Genomic DNA, 19,980 nt, shown 5'->3' on the forward strand with positions numbered 1-19,980 from the left:
CAGAATGACTTTACAATCAGAAATGTATTTAATAACAGGGCTTCCCAGGTGGCACTGGTGGTAAAGAACCTAGCTGCCAAAGCAGGAGATGTAAGGTTCGATCCTTGGGTGGGAAAGATGCCCTGGAGGAGGGCATGGCAACCCACTCCAGTATTCTTGCCTGGGGAATCCCATGAACAGAGGAGACTGGCAGGTTACAGTCCATAGGGTCGCAAAGAGTCAGACATGTAATAAATCATATACGTTAATTGCAAAACAGTAGTTATTTTTCTTCAATCTTAGTCTCACAATACAAAATTATATATTAAGCTACTCAGTTTATCTTGTGCTAAATTTCGAAAATAAAAGTAACTTCACTTGCTTTTTGTCTATAGCTACCAAGTTTTTGGTACATGTGAGAGAATTCATTTATTACACTAATAAACAGTATTCTTGATAACTGATTGAAAGTAATTCTAGCTCCTCTTATATTCTTGTTTTGCAGCTTGGCTCATCGTCTTCTGTGCCTTTTACGTCTATTTTTTCTCAGCTTTTTATGACTGTTGTGGTTCCCCTCATTATTGGACAGGTAAGGTCTCCAGTTCTCTCAGCTTTTTCTTTATAGATCAAATTGTGAATTCTTATGTAGTGTCAGGACAGTTGAGAGAAAAGCTAGTCAGGGGAAGAGATGGTTAAATAAAAATCTAAGACTGTGAAACACAAGTTTCTTCAATCACGATAGTCCTATCTTTTTATTTTTTTAATGAACATCAGTCTGCTTTGCAGATAGATATATATAGGGACACCTGCATACAGTCTTGATTTTTTAATTTATCATCCCTTATTGTAACTATGTTGCTAGCTTGAAAACATCTAGTAAATCATTACCTTGATTTCCAATAAGGTGTCAGCATTTAGGACCATTTGAGGAACAGGCACCTGCATTTGACCACCTTCTTAGCCTTCTCTGATAGCAGTGATCATGCTTGTGATGCTGTAATTGATAAAACACACATTTAATTCTATTAGCTCTTTAAATTCAATCTTAGAAAATGTAGTTTCCTTTATTATTCTTACTGAATTAGACTCATAGAAGAAATTCCTAACTTCTTATAACAGGTTGATAATGAGTATATAATTCAATTATGAGCATACAAATTTAAAAACAAGGTTGTTGTTTTAATCCTAGGTAGCCACGGTAACAGCATACAGAATTTAATGTACTGCTAAAGCTAGTGAGTCTTAGCAAAATAATACATTAGAATGGTGAAGAGCCCAGACCTTGGATTAAGAGCAACTAGACTCTGGTTCTTAGCCCTGCCTTTTATTTGCTGTGTGACCTTGGGCAAGTCATTTAATCTCCTTAGCTCCAGGTTCATAATTTATCAAATTGTGTAATAATGGTACCTATCTTAAAGGGTTATTGTGAGGGTCACATGAAATATGATGCATCTTAAGTTCTTTCCCTCATGCAGCCTGATACAGGTAAGTGTTCTGTAGTTTCATCATCATTTTCAAATTCCCTGTAGATACGAAACAGGAAGTAATTCTTTGAGGCACTAGCTATTTAAAAACGGTGCATGTATAGACATGTAGTCTTGACCTGCTGTCTTAGGTTCTCCGGGAAATCAAGTCTGAGACCGAGGTTTCCATGCAGGAAGTTGAATGGAGGGGAACCTTGGGATCAACAGCAGGGAGCCTGAGACAAGTGGGATGAGGGAGGGGTTGTCTGTGGTGCTGCCTCAGGGGGATCTCAGGCCAGACCCACCCCTCAGAGAGGTCCTCCCCGAGACATGAGTGCCCGGTTTTTCTCCTCTCGCAAAGAGCAGTCGTCACATGCTGCCTCCCACTCCCACCCACCGCCTCGCCCGGGAGAGGTCTACCCTGGCCTGAGTCTGCTGTCTTAGCAGCAGTTCCCGAAGAGGACCTCAGCTGAGCTGGTTCTGTCAGTCACACTGCTCTCTGTGCTGGGACTCTCTTCCAATCTCCAGCCAGTGTCTTCACTGTCTCCAGGGTAGTCCTAAAAACAAGCCATGTTCTGTTATTCCTCTCCCCAGAAACTGCCCGTGCAGCTCCCTGTCACCTGCTCCTCGCGTGGCCCACGAAGCCCTCCCGTCTGACCCCAGCCTTCTTGTCAGTGTCCTTCACATCCGCCTTCACCATCTGCTTCACAGCTTCTCCTCTGCCCCACGGTGTGCCCCTTCTCTGCTCCATGCCTTTACCTCCTTGTTTCCTTCCTTTCTGGCAGAAAACTCCTGCTCACCCCTAAAGACTCAGGACAGAGGTGTCCTCTGCAGCGCTCTGACACCCCGGCCCTAGATTAAATTCCGGTTCTCCCATCGTACTTGACTCATCATATGTATTAGGAGCGACAATAAGGTAGCACCCGTGAGCTTCCCAGAAGCAGAGGCTCTAGCATAAGTGTATTTAGTAGCACACTCAGCTGGTGAAGAATCCGCCTGCAGTGCAGAAGGGCTGGGTTCGATCCCTGGGTTGGGAAGATCTGCTGGAGAAAGGAAAGGCTGCCCACTCCAGTATTCTGGCCTGGAGAATTCTGTGGACTGTGGGCTTGCAAAGAGTTGGACACAACTGAGTGACTTTCACTTTGACTTCCTTTCAGGAATCGGATGTACACTGTATTAAAACTTTGGCTGAAGAAAACTTTGAATTTATCCTCTCAGTAGCCCCGCCAGCCATTTTCCCAAGATCTCTGGCTTCACTCAGTCCTGTCCAACTCTTTGGGACTCTTTTGCATTCCATGGGCTATAGCCCACTAGGCTCCTCTGGGATTTCCCAGGCATCACCAACTCAATGGACATGCGTTTGAGCAAATCCAGGAGATAGTGCAGGACAGGGAAGCCTGGGGTGCTGCAGTCCATGGGGTCACAAAGAGTCGGACATGACTGAGCAACTGAACAACAGCCAGCTTTGCTAGAGAGAAATATATCATTGGTTCCCATCTTGTTTTAAATTCATGACCCCACATTTAAAATGTCATTCAGCACTTTCCAGACATCCTACTCGGCTTCCTTATGAGATCATTTTAGCCTGTCCTCTACTTTCAAATCCCTTTTACTTCCCCTGACACTCTCCCACTTGCCATTACCCTTGGGTCTCACTGACTTTACTTCCGTTTCTGAAACCTGTCAGCCTCTGTCCTGCCTGTCCCTCTGTTTGGGACACCTTCCTACCTGTCACCTCCTCAGAAAGGCCCTTCCTCCACAGGCTAACCCATTCAGTCCCTAGCGTATTATCCAGTTTGAACCTCTGTTTGGTATGGATCATTATCTGATTCTTGTTTATTTGTCATTTTTGCTTTATTTATTTCCTCAAACATGAGCTCCATGAGACCAGGGATCTTGCCTGCTGTTTAATCTCTGTTCATTTGCTCACTGACCAACCTAACCTTCGAGATATGGTCTTTGAGGGCCTCGTCAGAAGTGCTCAGCATCCTACTTCAGAGGAACTGGTTCCTGGCAATGCAGCCTCATTTCTCAATTATAACCAGAGTTGCCATATATTAAAGTAAACATTTCCATAGATTTCTATATGCATTTTAAATGAGATTTTATTATTACCTGTTAAATAAATGTTGGGAACTAGAGAGAGAAGCAAAAGACCAGGAAGGGTGAGTTGAAAATATTTTCCTTAATCTTTTAATGATGATAAAACTTTTATCATTCTGTTTTTTATTTACATTTCTTAGAGTGGACTTTGTTTGCTTCTTGAGTGTACGTGTTTGCTCCAGACAATACTTCTTTTGGACTGAAATCATTATTGAATGACTGACACATTAGTCACAGGCGGTCTGACGTGTGACACACCGATGCACAGTCTGACACGCTGACGCGTGTGGTCTAATTCAGTCTTTGCCACTGCCTGGCTATACACATGCTTTCTAGGTCTCACTTACCTCATTTGTAGAGCGAAGAGTTTAATATCTTCCAGCTCAGAGATGCCATGAGTGTGTGAGATAAGATTAGTCTTTCCATAGATGGTTGGGAGATTGCTTGCTTCCATCAGTTCTAGAAAGAAATTAAGTGTGTTATTGTAATGTTTCTTCTTTTCTGATAAAGCCTTCAATATATCTAAGTGCCTGTGACAAATGCTTATTTTATGCATTAGATTTGAGAGATTTATGAATCAATGCTAATGAAATAGAATTTCCACTACCTTTGAAAAATATTATTTTAAAACAGCACACTAAACCCCACTTCAATAAGTTAATAGTAAAAAAGCATATTATTTATCACTTATGCATTTTCTAGTCCCTCATTCATGCTTTGTTTCTTAGTTTGAGATTGACTTTTCATATTAAATAATCTCCAGCTGAAGCTGCAGTTAATGTCATTAATGCTAGTAAAATTTTGCACTTATAAATTATACTAGGTTTTCATCGCTTCACTTGAATCACTCTGGGAGAAGAGTGTCTTTTATTAATATATCATGCAATGGGATATATAGGTGAAGAGTGTTGTGATAGGAACATCAGCAAACTGGGACTTGGGAATAAGAATAGTTCTTTTTTTTTTTAATATTATTTTCTTTTTTTTTAACCTTGGTCTATAAAAGTGTGTTTATTTTTTATTTTATTTTTAAATTTTATTTTTAAACTTTACATAATTGTATTAGTTTTGCCAAATATCAAAATGAATCCGCCACCGGTATACATGTGTTCCCCATCCTGAACCCTCCTCCCTCCTCCCTCCCCATACCATCCCTCTGGGTTGTCCCAGTGCTCTAGCCCCAAGCATCCAGTGTCGTGCATCGAACTTATTTACCATGTACAGTCCCCAGTTCTAAAGCATTTTATATTTATTTAATCACTTAGTCCTCGCTGCAATTACTAGCCTATTCATTTTAGAGATGCGGCACAGGGAAGTTAAGGAATTTGCCCAAGATCACAAAGTAAGAAGCTCCAAAGTCTATACCTTGAAACCCTGCACTATTGTTCACTCAAGAGAGAGAGGTGAGAGTTCTAATAATCCATGTGACTAGCTTTTTAGCATTTGATGCAAGCCGTTTGGGCTCTCAGGTGCCTTTGTTTTCAGCTGTAACCCGAGCAGGATAGAATCTGCATAACCTTGTTCCTGAGAATGGAAGTAAATGTTAGCAGTGGGAAAGAATTTCAGAGTGAAGTCGATGATGGGTGCTTCTATTTAAAATAAATAATCCATTTATTATTACTGTTTCCACTTTCGTTTAAAGAAAGTGTAATATTAGTTTGAATCTACTCAATATTTAATAAATGTTACATAATTGGATTTGATGTCACATCCCTGACTGTACATTTCAAAAGAACATTAATGAAGAAACAAATCACTTTCTGAAAATATATATATTCAGTGGAATAGAGGATTAAAAATTGAAGATTAAAAAAAAAGGCAGACTCAGGATATAGAGAACAAATAAGAGGTTACAGTGGGGAGGGGGACGGAGCAGTACAGAGATTGAGGAGTGGACCGCACAAACTATTGGGTATAAGACGGGCTCAAGGATGTCCTGTACAACATGGGAAATAGAGTCAATATTTTGTAGTAACTGTAAGTGGAAAGCAACCTCAACCACTACAGTATTGTAAAGTAATTAGCCTCCATTTAAAATAAATAAATTATTTTTTTTTAATTGTATGAACTCTTAAAAAAATTTTTAAATAAAAGACACACACAAAAAAAAACTTCTAAAAAATTGAAGAAACAATCTAAAACTACCTGGAAAAAAAATGAATTTTAAAATCAAACTTAACCTGAAAAATCAGCCATCATCCATCCCCACTCAAAAATCAATTTATAAGTGTAAAGACAGAATAGAAAGAAAAACACAAGAAAATGCCCTGGAAAAAAAAATGAAGAAAACAAAATGATGGCTATTATACTTCTCACTTACCTCTGCATATCAACCTTCTTCACCCAAGACTGTTATTTTTCCAGGGGTTCACCTTGGAGATCATGCAGTAATTGGCATGCAGTTCAGCTTATTAGAAATACAAGGATTCAAAAATTTAAGTTTCGTTTTAACCTTTCCTGGTGCTTAATTTAAAGTAAAGAAAATCAAAATGCAGAGGGGGAGACAATAAAAGCAAAAGGCTTCTGATGGAAGAGTTTTTTTCCCCTTCTATCTCCATAGTGAAAAGCAAGCAAGTCAGTGAGGATTTATCATTTAATTTTGAGCGAATACATCTCTGTGAGCTATGAGGGAAAATGAATTAGTATAGATTCCGAAGAAAGTTACCACAAGCCACCTCACCAGAATGCGTTTTTCCACTTCATTTTGACTTTTTTCCCCCCAAAAGAGAATTCTGAATGGTTTATATCAGGTTGCATTCATCTATCTCTAGCAAAGCCTTGTTTCCTATAAGATTATTAAACACTGGTGTAAGGCAAACAGGTTTGGAGAATTTTAAAATGACATGAATTCTTGACAAGTGGAGAATGTTTGTGTCAAAAGTGTAAGAGAAGTTGGGTTTCCTGGAGTTTATATCCGAAGCCCGTATTTGAGGCATATCAACACGACTTCACCCAGTAGTTTGTGAAATATTTTAACACTTTTCCAGCTACACAGTGCAAAAGAAGGTGTTTTGTGATTTTAATTTTAGAAGATGAAAACGCCCTATGGAGGCTGGCAAGGTATAGAAACACAGACAAATATCTCTGTAACACTAAAAACAGTAAAGAACAATCTATTTTCCACTAGGGTTATCGTTTCACTTATGAGTCTGTACAGTTTCCAACCTTCTAGTGGTTTTCTATTTTGAGATTCAGTGTCCAACATGAAGAGTTGAGAGGAAAGGCATGTTAGCGAGGAGGATGCAGAATTTGGCGTCCCCGTTTCTTGCCATATTAGAAGAATCGTAATATACTATGAGACTCTGAGTACTTTGTAATGAAGAAAGAGGTACTAATTTGGTTGACTAAAGTCAGATTAAAACTTATAAAGTTGATTGACGATTACAGGTTTGTCTTGGTTTTTAAATTGGTGAGTTACATCTCATTCATATTTATTTGTTTATTTTGTCAGAGGTGGTGGGGGAAGACGCTTTTACTTTCGGAATTGGGATCCTACATTCTATAATCTGTTGCAGAGAGAGGACTTCTGTGTTTTTAACCATTATATATTAAAACAAAAGTGGAGACTATTAATTTCAATAACTCCGTGTAATTTCCATGTTTTATTTCCTAAAGATGTTGAGTTGCATTGATTAGAGCAGTTACCAGCATTAATGCTAGTAGGAACAATAAGTTATAGAATGACCTTTTAAGTGAAACGTCTGTGACCTTCCAGTAAGCAGCTACCCCCATGGTGCCTGGAGAAGGAAATGGCAATCCACTCCAGTATTCTTGCCCGAGAAATCCCATGGATAGGGGAGGCTGGTGGATTATTGTCCATGGGGTCTCAAAGAGTCAGACACAACTGGGCACACATGCCCCATGGCGATATATCTGAACATGGGGCCGTCTGAGTCCCGCAGTTCAGTTCAGTTCAGTTCAGTTGCTCAGTTGTGTCTGACTCTTTGCGACCCCGTGGACTGCACCACGCCAGGCCTCCCTGTCCATCACCAACTCCCAGAGCTTTCTCAAACTCATGTCCATTGAGTCAGTGATGCCATCCAACCATCTCATCCTCTGTCGTCCCCTTCTCCTCCTGCCCTCAATCTTTCCCAGCATCAGGGTCTTTTCCAGTGAGTCAGTTCTTTGCATCAGGTGACCACAGTATTGGAATTTCAGCTTCAGCATCAGTCCTTCAAGTGAATATTCAGGACTGATTTCCTTGAGGATGGACTGGTTTGATCTCCTTAGAGTCCAAGGGACTCTCAAGAGTCTTCTCCAACACCACAGTTCAAAAGCATCAATTCTTCAGTGCTCAGCTTTCTTTATAGTCCAACTCTCACATCCATACATGTCTACTGGAAAAACCATAGCTTTGACTAGATGGACCTTTGTTGGCAAAGTAATGTCTCTGCTTTTTAATGTGCTATCGAAGTTGATCATAGCTTTTCTGAGTCCCTCAGGCACCAAAATGTGTGTTCTGATACATCAGTCTGTAATGCTGTATAATAGAACTGTTTCTCTATACCTCACTATAGTTTCATTGTAAAGAAAGAAATGAACACTAGATAAATTACTATGGTTATTTATGGTTTGCAATTGCTTTTACGAAACAAAACACAATTTTTTAATAAATGCAGCTATAACTTTAATTCCAAGTTGTACTTTTTAAAAATATTTAACACTATTGTGGCTCAGATGGTAAAGAATCCACCTGCAATGTGGGAGAGCTGGGTTCGATCCCTGGGTTGGGAAGATCCCCTGGAGAAGGGAAAGGCTACCTACTCCAGTATTCTGGCCTGGAGAATTCCATGGACTGTATAGTCCATGGGTTCGCAAAGAGTCGGACACAACTGAGCGACTTTCACAAACACAGACATTTCTATATAAAGCCCTCTTTCTCCTCCCGTCCCACCCACCCTTCAAGGTGCTGCCCCTGCTTCTCTTACCAACCGGTCAGCTTTCTGCCAGAACACCTTCTTCAACACTTCTTTCACCTACTGAGTCCTTGAGGTGGGAGGAAATTGATCCAATAGCCGTCCGTCGGCCCGCAGGTTCTCTGGAGAGTCGTTTATTTGTTCTTGAGGATCTGTGAAGGCATGCCTCATTGTGAATTAAGCCTTTTTAGTGACAGAGTGGAAGATGACAGAACCCCATCAGCCTTGTCAGGAGAAGTTCCCTGACCTCATTATTGCTAATGGATCATGGTAATTCAGCCTGTTGTGAAATCTCATGTTCAATTATGCAGGATAATGAGTGACTCAGAACTTAATGTGTCTCAACTCTAGTCCTCATTATCGGGTTTGTTCAGCTTCTTTCAAAAGCCAAAGGTTTTAAATAGAGTGGCTCACTTTTAGATCCAAACTTAAAGTTATCACCAGTGTTCAGGCTGTCCTGAGTTGAAATATCTGATTTGATTTTAAAATATGAGGGGATTGCCATATAACTTCATGTTTCACTCACCTTTTTGTAGGAAAGTTAGGACAGGTTTATTCATTTTTAAGTGTTAATTCTAGAATTCTAAAAGCATGCAAATGGCATTTGTCTTTGGATTCACAAAAACTCTAGATATTCAGCATCTGAATTATTTAAACTCCCACAACACATGCACTTTTGCTTTTCAAGCATGAGTTATAATTTAATTAAAAACTTCTGGTGCATTGCTGGCATTTTAAATATTAATATGTTCCATGGATCACTTTCGATTATCTACCGTCTTGAAATTCTTGAAGATGTCAGATTTTTAAGATTCCCAAAGTTACACTTGGCGTTGTCTGTTGAGGCAAAGGGGACTGTGATAATTACACACATCCATTAGGATCAGCAGAGGAGATAAACTTTGGGGAGGCTTAATGGGCATGTCTCACTGACAGCCAGCAAAGAGCATTTGGCATGATTAAGGATGGATTTGAATGCAGTTGAAAATATACTGTCATTATGGACACTAGTGGAAGCTGCACTACAAATGTGAAATTCCCCAGAAGAAGAACAGGGTGGCAGGGAAGCTTTGAAATCCACTGTGGCCCTCATCCAAATTGTTCTCTTTCCTTCCCATCTTTCGCTGTCAGAATCACTTTGCGATGCCCAACCCGACTCCCTCTGAAAAAAGGCGACCTGTTGGTCTCTGTGTTTCAGATTGTCCGAAGATACATCAAGGACTGGCTGGAGAGAAAGCAGCCTCCTTTTGGTGCTGTCAGCAGCAGCGTGCTCCTCATGATCATCTACACAACCTTCTGCGACACGTTCTCGAACCCAAGTATCGACCTGGATAAATTCAGTCTCCTCCTCGTACTGTTCATAAGTAAGTCGGAGGGCGGGCTGTCCTGGCTCTCTCCTCAGCCTCCCCACTAGCAAAGCATAACTATTTGGGGTCCCTAAATTCATCGCCAATGTTCATTTGATTAGAAAAGAATATTTCGTTTCATATTATATGTAGTGACCGTGTGTATCTCTTCTTTAAAAAGACATCAGCATCCACTTATGACTTAATCTCCTTTGTTTATTTATGTCTGATTCATAATAGTTGATGAAAGAAGCCGAGACAGCTATCAAATTCAAATGTTAAAGTGACCCCTTTCTTGCCCATTTAAAAAATTTTAACTTGAAGTTCATTTTACCCTTTATTGTGAATTAAAACTGGGATTTATAATATATGGTACTGTTGTTTTCTGAGTATAGTAATTGGCTGCATTGGTTAAAATGTGACTATTTAGGTCACTTTTTTCTATTATTAATAAAATAAACCCAAAGTAATATCATTTCATTTTAAGAAGCAGCAGACTATACAATGCAAATAACTGCTAGGCTCAAAAACTAAGCTTTTGTTCCATACCCTGTAATACCAAAGACAACTTTTGGTAATTGTAATATCAAAGAATCTTTTGTTATTAAAATCAACATGAGTTATTCCAAAATATATGTTACATGCTACTGCATTTGTGCTCTTTGCTAATATTCATTGGACAAACCAGTTTTTCCTAAACTGAACAAATTAAATAACCAAATTTTAAATCAAAGAAGGTCTTAGATCTACCTTGAGTAGCAAATATCATAGCTTATCTCTGGGAGTATCTTTCATTAAGAACAGATCAAGTCCTACTAGTTTAAATGATTCTGTCAGTTTAGCAATGTGTGTTTGTTTGGCTTATTTATTTGTTTTTGTACTTGAGTTCCCATAACTTTCAGATAAAACTAAGCATACCAATAAGTAGGCTGCAAATACTGTTTTTGCAGTGCTAATTTAGATTTATAATCTTTTTTTTTTTCAGTATGTTCTATTCAACTGAGCTTTATGCTTTTAACCTTCATCTATTCCACAAGGTAAGTGATTAGATTTGTTTGTGTGTGTGTGTGTGCACACACATGCACTCAGTCATGTATGACTCTTTGCCACCCTATGGATATAGCCTGCCAGAGTCCTCAGTTCATGGAAATTACCAGGCAAGAATACTAGAGTGGGTTGCCATTTCCTCCTCTAGTGGATCTTCCCCACCCAAGGATCAAACCCGATTCTCTTGCGTCTCCTGCATTGACAGGTGGATTCTTTACCACTAGCGCCACTTTCTAAGAATCATGCTCTGTACTTGACTTCCTGGCCCCTACACCCTTTCCTAGTCTTTTCTGTCTCCTGGCTGTTCCATCTTGCTCTCGCCACCAGCAAGTTGTAGGCGTTACCAAACGACCTGTTCTTGGCCCTCGTTTCACCACTCCCACTGTGTGCTCAGGCAGCCTTCTCTGCTTCTCTGGCTCCAGCTCTCAGCTTCCTGCTGATGAGCAGTGGGCCTTCCACTGCAGTGTTTTCCCGGAGCTCCTGCTCTGCTTCCCACTTCACTTTTGGATGTCTTCACCTGACTGTCTTAACAAGACCTCAGACTCAACACCTTCAAATGGAATTAACCTTTTGCCCTAATACTTTGTCTCTCTCTTTTTTTAATGAGAATGGTACTGGTATATATTGAGTTTATATGTACTAGTTTTTCCAAGCTCTTTAAATGTATTAGCATATTTCAGTCTTACAACCATATAACTAAATGAAATCATTCTTTCCACTTTACAGATGAGGGTAAACCTACTTGTCTAAAAATCACACAACTCTTACATGGTAGAGCTGGGATTTGAACCCAGGGAGTTGATTTACTGGAGCATGTATTCTTTTCTCTTTTTTTGGAGTATAACTGCTTTACAATACAACTAAGTGAATCAGCTCTAAGTATATATATATATATATATATATATATATATATCCCCTCCCTCTTGGACTTCCCCCTCGACCCATCCCACCCTACTAGGTCATCACAGAGCACGGAGCTGAGCTCCCTGTGCTATACAGCAGCTTCCCACTAGCTAGCTATTTTATGCGTGAAAGTGAAACTGAAAGTCGTGTCCAACTCTGCAACCCCATGGACTGTAGCCTGCCAGACTCCTCTATCTATTGAATTCTCCAGGCAAGAATAACTGGAGTGTGTAGCCATTCCCTTCTCCAGGAATCGAACCCAGGTCTCCCACATTGCAGGCGGATTCTTTACCAGCTGAGCCACCAGGGTAAATTTTACATATGGTGGCGTATATATGCCAGTGCCAACTCTCCCAGCTCGTCCCACCCTCCCACTGCCACCCTGTGCCCATGTGTCCATTCTCTGTCTGCATCTCTATTCCCAAAACTAGGCTCTTCTCTACCATTTTTCTAGATTCCATATATATGTATTGATATATGATATTTGTTTTTCTCTTTCTGACTTACTGCACTCTGTATGAATGAAGCTGTCATCCACAGAGTTGCTCAGACTGGAATCCTTCACATAATTCTTGTTTAAATGTCTTGATCCTGCCTTGGTCATATTTCTTGTGCTTCCAAAGCTGGTTCCCCAATTCGGGCTCTCATTGCCTTTCTCCCTAGACTATTGCCATGGGTGACTTTCTGGTATTCTTCATTTGCAGACTGGATTTTTCTTGTGCATTTCATACTGTTTCCAGTGGCTCGGAGTTCTGATAATAGCTGTCTTGTTCAGAGATCTTCAGTGGTTATGCAGTGCCTACAGAATGGGGTTGGTTTGAGGGGCTGAGTGAACCGCTACTAGAGTTCACACTGTCTAAGCTGTAGGTAGAGGTAACATCTTTGCTGCTCCCTAGAGGAATCTCGAACATTCTCATTTCTGTCCCTTGCTTAGGCTGGCTCCATGTCAAACTTGGTCCTGTGTCCTACTTCATCTTTCTTATTCTTAAAGGCTCACCTCCAGTGAAACGTCTTCCACCAGTATTATACGTTCAACGGATATGAGAAAAGTTACCATAGTGAATACTACACGTAATGATTTTGATCCTGTAGGACTTTACAGACTAGATACGTATGTACTGATAGCTGAGTGTTCTGTTAGTGCTGCGATAACACAACCCATAGACAATTCAAAGAAGAAGGCACTTTCAAAGAGAGTGGGAGAACAAGACTCCATGGAAGAGATGGGATTTGACATGAGTCATAGAGAATAGCTAGCTATTTAGCAAATGCGGGCGCAAAGAGGGGATTTTGGGAGAAGAAATAGTAATGCACATGTAGACATACACAGACACTTACACGACCTGGTGGAACAACAGGAGTAAAGGAAAATGGGAAGTGATCCTAGTAACTGGGAAGGTAAGCTTGGGCCAGATTGCTGGGCCCTGGAATGCCAGTTCCTGACGGTGAGTTGCCACAAGGGGAGGAGCCCAGCTTGTTTACGAAGCCTGGAGTGGTGTCAGAGCGTGGATGGTTCAGGCCTCGCATAGGCACTTGGCTCTTAGAGCACTTGGTGCGGCTGGAGGCCAGTTGTAAACAGTCAATAAAAATGTATTGATTGGTGTAATTGGAAACATTTTTCCAAGCCTGTGCTTGTGATTTATGAAGTAAGAATAAAGCCCAGAGCCATTAAGTTACAGAGAAAATGTGACTTAATTGGGTAAGTCTGAGAGTAGAAGCTATTTTAAAGTTCCTTTTGTAAATGGCTCATTAGGTCATCCTCAAAAAGATGTTTGCCTTTTGCTGGTTGTTTGCTTGCTGGTCTTTGTGGCAAAAGTAATCATCAGACTCACTCATCCATCCTCTGAGGGTAGGTGGAATACAGATACCCCATCAGTGACTGAAAAATGCCTTGAAGGACCACAGAACAGCCACTATTGGGATTATTGCTGAGGTCGGGGGTGGGGGTGGTAGGTGATGGGGCATATCCCAACCAGTCAAATTAGAAGTGAGGATATTCCTCATGAAGGAGGCCGGATTTCATAAAGCCTTGTGGTTTTGAGGCCCTTCTGTTCTGCCTTCACTGAAGTTCTGTTGTGTTTTGAACTTGCTTGGCCCCCTGCCAGACATGCATGTTCTTCGGTAAACAACAGAATGTGGAGTAGCAATAGTTCTGCTCCTCGGTACTGGCTGTATAGCCCCGAAACACGCCATTAAAATTTGGACATGTTTCAATTAGACAAAATTCATGATCTTCACGTTCTGTTTTCACGTTGGAAGACCCCATAGCACCTGAGGATTTTTTTTTTTTTTAATAAAATGGGTGGCGTCCTCACGCGGACATGGCCCGGACCAGGCCGCACGGACGCTCGCCCACGGCCGCGGGCGCACGGCCTCCCCGAGCCCCCACCCCCGGCTCGGCCCGGGGCCCGACGCCACGGCAGCCCTCCGCCCCGCACCTGAGGATTTTATTGGAGAGATGAAAAATACCAGCATTTATTGAACCCTACTCTGTGTCAGGCACCATGCTACGGTTTCTGCATATGCTATTTTGTGTAAGTCTGACACCAAAAGGCCAGGATACTGTGTGCTTGGTTGCTATTTTGCAGATGATGACCCACGCTTACAGTAGTTTAGGAACTGGCCTGAAATCAGATTTTAGTAGTTTAGCGACTTACCCCAAATCAGATGGCAGATGCTACACTTGGAATTGCGTGTCATCTCCATTTGACATTTCCAGAAGTATTTACCCTTGCTGCTGCCACCACACTAAGCTACTTCAGTTACTTTTAAAATTCCTAATACTTGTTTTGATTGGGGAATTTGTAGTGGGTATGTGACTGGATTCTTCAAGTTCACACACACACACACAGATTAGTGAACAATACCAAGAGTTAGAACAAGAACCCATTGGTTTATACGTCATTGAGTTCTTTGCTTTTCCTATTTTTTGTTCCTTCCTTCTTAAAGTTAATAAAATTGGCCTGTAGCAGGTTTTTTCTTTTCTTTGACTTAACAGTCCAATAAAAGTAAATCAGAGACAGAAATCTCAGCAGAGAAATCAGCCTTTTTTTGTACAGTATGCCACTGACCTCTGATGGTGGAAGTTTAGCATAAACCAGGAGAGACCCAGCCAAGAAAATTCAGCTTCCCTTCAACACTCTGCTTACCTGGTTAATGTTTCTTAGGTTTACAAACTTGACCTATTACCTCTGTAGTGTGTGACATGGGAGCCTCTTCTATTAATACTCTGAGTATTTAAAGTACATTTGAGAGTACATTCTGTATCCTCAATTATCAGTTCACAGAATAGCATCAGGGTTAAAAATTCCAACTCTGGAGTCAGATGGACTTGAGTTTTCATTCTGTTTAATAACTTTATAACTTTTGTCAGTGTCCTCATTTGTAAAATGAAGACAGTAGTAATACCTATCTCATAGGGTCATTTGGAGAATTAAATAATATGTACATAAAGCCCTCAGTGTAATACCCAGTATACAGTAAGTGCTCTGGAAAGGTTAGCTACTGTAAAATATTTGTTATATCGCAGTAGTTTATATTATTTCTAAAGCTAATTATGGAAGAGAGAGAATCACCGTTTCTAGTTTTGTAATACATTCTTTTTGACACTTCTCTGTCACAGTTGCTAGGAATGGGGAGTTCATTCATCAAACCAAGAGTCCTTTGTCCACAGTGACCTAAGCTTTCTGTGACTATTGGAAGCTTCAAAGTTAGAAGAAAAATGTTGAAAAAGCTTAGAAAAAGAAAGCAGTAATGGGAAACCTTTTCAAAATAAGACAGTTGGGTAGGTTGACAACTAGAGTAATGGAAGCAAAGAATGTCTCTAGAGTGACAGAAGAAACCATAAAGAAAGGAAAAGGGAGAAAACAAACATTCAAATATTTGTACTGGGTGCTTTGGTCCTTATCAGTACATTTTCTATGAGATGTCTCATTCAGCCTCAGGCCACAACCCAGGGAGGGAAGGGGGGTCGCCTGAAGAGTAGGAGAAGGGGAGAGGCAGGCAGGGAGGAAGGGAAGATGAACCTTATTTTTTTTTCAGTTTTTGTGTTTTATTTATTTTTTTAATTAATTTATTTTAACTGGAGGCTAATTACTTTACAATATTGTGGTGGGTTTTGCCATACATTGACATGAATCAGCCATGGGTGTACACGTGTTCCCCATCCTGAACCCCCTCCCACCTCCCTCCCCATCGCATCCCTCTGGGTCATCCCAGTGCACCAGCCCTGAGTGCCCTGCCTCATGCATCGAACCTGGACTGGCGATCTGTTTCACATTAATGGGAAGTCTCCTTACTATTCAGAGATGGGGCGCTTAAGCCAGAGTTCTGCTTAACTTGTTTAGTGCCACAGAGCTGGGGACAGACGAGGTCTCCTAAAACCGGTGAAGACAAAACACTGGTACCGAGGTTAACAAAGGAAAGTTTTCGCATGGAACCTTCCCCCTGTAAAAACAGTGGGCTCAGATGGGACTATCTCAGAGGACCCTTTCTGCTCCACATTCTGTAATTCTGCTAGTAAAACCTTCTGACATGTTTTCCTTTGTGGGTACTGCAAAGGCAGGCAAAATAAATATTACGGGGAAAACACTGATTGAAAGCTTTGTGAGAGAATAAAAAGACCAGTTGGGAGGCAAAGGAAATAAACATCTCGAGGGAAGCCAAAGTAATCAAAAGAATTATAAGAACGAGATAAAAAGGAAATCAATATTAAAAAGAGATAAGGTAGAATCGGAAAATAAATAGTAATGCCGTTCCTTTTCAAGAATGTGAGCAGGCACAATAGAGATGATGATCACTGAAAATAATTACAGTCGTTACTACTTAGTATAATGTACAGGACACTGTTATTTTGTGTTATCTTGACTTTCTGCTATTTAACCCCAGAGCGTGGGTGAAGGAAGCCTACTTAGCTGCTCTCATCCACTAAATTGTGTGGTGGTTTTGGTTTTTTATAATATTCTTCTCAGAAAGTAAACTTGTCTTCACAGTTTGGGACAGCCTCCTTATCTATGTGACTTGATGCAACTAACTCTGCTTTAAGATCCCTTTTTGGAAAAAGCAAAGACAGGAATACTGTTACTGCATAAGGCTGTTCTGTGAAGAAAGAAACACTGGATGCAAAGTGCTTAAAGTGCTCAATAAATATTTACTGCAAATCGACTGTAGTTCAAGTAAATACGTATATGTGTGATAGAATTTTTTTAAATTTGCTGCTGTGGTTACTCACCATCCTCCCCCTCCCCACCCCCCATCTCGGATGGACCGTTAAGTGAGTACGTGCTCCACTGGCTTCCCCAAGATCCACGATATAGAACAATCTGTTACTGTAGAGAGAGAGTATGTTGTTGTTGTTCAGTCACTAAGTCGTGTCCAGCTCTTTGTGACCCCACAGACTGCAGCACACCAGGCCTCCCAGTCCTCCACTATCTCCTGGAGTTTGCTCAAGTTCCTGTCCATTGGGTCGGTGATGCTATCTAACCATCTCATCCTCTGCCTCCCTCTTCTCTTTGCCTTCCGTCTTTCCCGGCATCAGGGTCTTTTCGCATCAGGGGGCTAAAGTCTGGGAGCTTCAACTTTAGCATCCCAGTCCTTCCAATGAATATTCAGGGTTGATTATAATCAGAGATAGAGTATGTCAGCCCTATTTAGGTGGAATATTGTTTTAACCCCAAACATCCCATTTTTATATCCTGACTCTCCCTCCGCACTGAAGGGCTTTGTGTCAGTAGAAACCTAGGGCAGTGTTCAGCCCACATCAGGGCCAGACACCACCTCGTGTGGGCTTACCTTGGATCTCCCTACCTAAACGCAGAGGACAAGTAAGCATATCTTAGAGACATTCTCCTTAGCCACATTGGAAATTCTGCTCCAGCATGGCAGACAGCACAGCCAGCACCAGATTAAATCAGAGCTTTCTTGGCCAGAGAGATTTAGACACATCAGAAATATACTATAATCTGGAAAAGAACAAATATCAAGCAGAATAGCGTTCACCAAAGAACCGTATTGCCGGTTGGATAGAAAACCAAATCACATAAATCCAGAAACAGTGAGAATGGGTAACAAACAAGTCAGCCAAATGCCTCGAAGGTCTTCTTAGTGTTACTATCACCGGAGGGTGGCTGGGGACAGCCCCAGGGCAGGCCGGCTGGGCTCGTCCCGCCCACGTGTTCCACCGTCACAGCTGGGCATTCATCCCTGGAGACGTTTTTTGTCCATTGGGAATTGACTAGGTCATGTTCCTCCATCTGCTTATCTCAAGTTTCTCTTATTTCCAGGTCATAGGGTTACCTCTCTGAGGACGAATGAAGCACCTTACACTTTACAAAGAGAGTAAAACCCCTGACATGAATTACCTCCACTTTCTTATTCTCTACTGGAAAAATTTCTTGTGTTTTTCACTCACCTTGCCTCGTTCTTCCGGCTCACAGACTCTCAGACCATAGGACGCTCTCAGGCTAATCTCAGGCTCCTCCTCTCAGGCTCCTTTGAGGACATGGTTTCATCCATTATTTCTATATAATCACACTCGTCTCCATGTCCCTTTTCTTCTCTTCATCAGATTTCTTGAAAGCACAGCCCCTCGCACTACTATGAATTCAGTAAACTTAAACCCTAACCCTCTGCCTCTCACTTTCCCTCTCTTTCTCTTTCTCCTTCCCTCCTTTTCTCTCACCTGAGAGACACCAAAAATTCCGTTCAGAAAGATGTTATTAAAAAGGCAAAAAAGTTGCAAGTAAGACTAGTTAGAAAGCATGAGCTTACATTCCTTTTCAAAGGAGATGAGACTAAAAGGCAATTTAAATATTCTTTTTTTTTTCACTGGCTTATAATTGCTTTAGGATATTGTGTTAGTTTTTGCTATTCTTCACCGTGAATCAGGAGAAGGCAATGGCAACCCACTCCAGGACTCTTGCCTGGAAAATCCCATGGATGGAGCAGATCGACTTCACTTTCACTTTTCACTTTCATGCATTGGAGAAGGAAATGGCAACCCACTCCAGTGTTCTTGCCTGGAGAATCCCAGGGACAAGGGAACCTGGTGGGCTGCCATCTATGGGGTCGCACAGAGTCGGACACGACTGAAGCGACTTAGCGGCAGCAGCAACATGAACCAGCCAGAAGTACACATGTATCCCCTCTGTCTTGAGCTTCCCTCCATGCCCTCCCGTCCAAGCCCTGAGCCCCTTGTGCCACACAGCAGCTTCCCACTAGCTATCTGCTTTATACGTGGTAGTGTATATATGTCAATCCTGTTCTCCCCGTTCGTCCCACCACCCCCCCTCCCCCCGCAGCCCTGTGTCCACACATCCATTCTCTGTGTCTGCATCTGTATTCCTGCCCTGGAAATAGGTTCATCTGTACTGTTTTTCTAGATTTCACACATAGGCATTCATGTACGATGTTTGTTTTTCTGACTCACTTCACTCTGTATGACTATCTCTAGGTCCATCCACATCTCTACAAATGACCCAGTTTCATTCCTTTTTATGACTAATATTCCACTGTATATAGGAACCATTATGCAGAGAGAAGGAGGTGGTAAAAGAGAGGGTCCTTTTCCCCTCCAGTAAGAATGTAACGAAGAAGCAGGATGAGGGATCTTTCGAGGGAAGTCTTTTCTCCCAGTGAAAATTATTTATAAGATTCACTTTGGGGCTTCCCTAGGGTCTCAGTGGTAAAGATTCTGCCTGCCAATGCAGGAGACATGCAGGAAGATCCCACACACCTCATGTGGGAAGATTGCCACATACCTCAGAGCAATTAAGCTCATGCACCACAACTGTTGAGCCTGTGCGCTAGAGCCAGAGAGCCGCAACTGCTGAACTCACGTGCTGCAACTGCTGAAGCCCAAACACCCAGAACCCATGCTCCACAACGAGGGAGGCCACCACAGTGAGAAGTCTATGCACCTCGACCAGAGGGTAGCCCCAGCTTGCCATAACTAGAGAAAGCCTGCACAGCAACAAAGACCCAGCACAGCCAAAAACAAATAAAAATAAAATTTTTTTAAAGGATAAGGTTACTAGGGGAAATGGTGGAGTCACTTTCTTTTGAGATCATTGACAGTTGGATAGATTGTTGTATCTGCAACTGTACAAAGTCAGGCTTTAAAACATTGTTCCTTTTGCTCACTCTCTTGTCTGAGTTCAGGGCGGGGAATGAATAGACTCATATAGACTCACTATGTCTTCAAACACTGATTCTGAAGGAAGGAAT

The 19,980-nt window shown here is 41.5% G+C and overlaps 1 protein-coding gene across 7 annotated transcripts in view; it reads left to right on the top strand.

The window, feature by feature from the left end:
• SLC10A7 (solute carrier family 10 member 7) overlaps positions 1-19,980 on the top strand; it is a 319,349-nt gene that overhangs the window by 263,670 nt on the left and 35,699 nt on the right. For 5 of the 7 annotated variants that reach the window (XR_015144154.1, XM_086346478.1, XM_086346479.1 and 2 more), the window contains 3 exons: positions 485-568; positions 9,660-9,825; positions 10,793-10,844. Coding sequence is in view for 6 of the 7 variants with exons in the window: in XM_086346478.1 (XP_086202604.1) it covers positions 485-568; positions 9,660-9,825; positions 10,793-10,844 (302 nt within the window). In the remaining variant the exon portion in view is untranslated. The remainder of the gene's footprint in view (positions 1-484; positions 569-9,659; positions 9,826-10,792; positions 10,845-19,980) is intronic. The other 2 variants (XM_086346480.1, XM_086346481.1) reach the window with 1 other exon arrangement.

This window comes from Bos grunniens, chromosome 17, assembly GCF_055505025.1.
Source record: "Bos grunniens cultivar Pamir isolate PY7600 chromosome 17, Bosgru_T2T1.0, whole genome shotgun sequence".
NCBI classification, from domain to species: domain Eukaryota; kingdom Metazoa; phylum Chordata; class Mammalia; order Artiodactyla; family Bovidae; genus Bos; species Bos grunniens.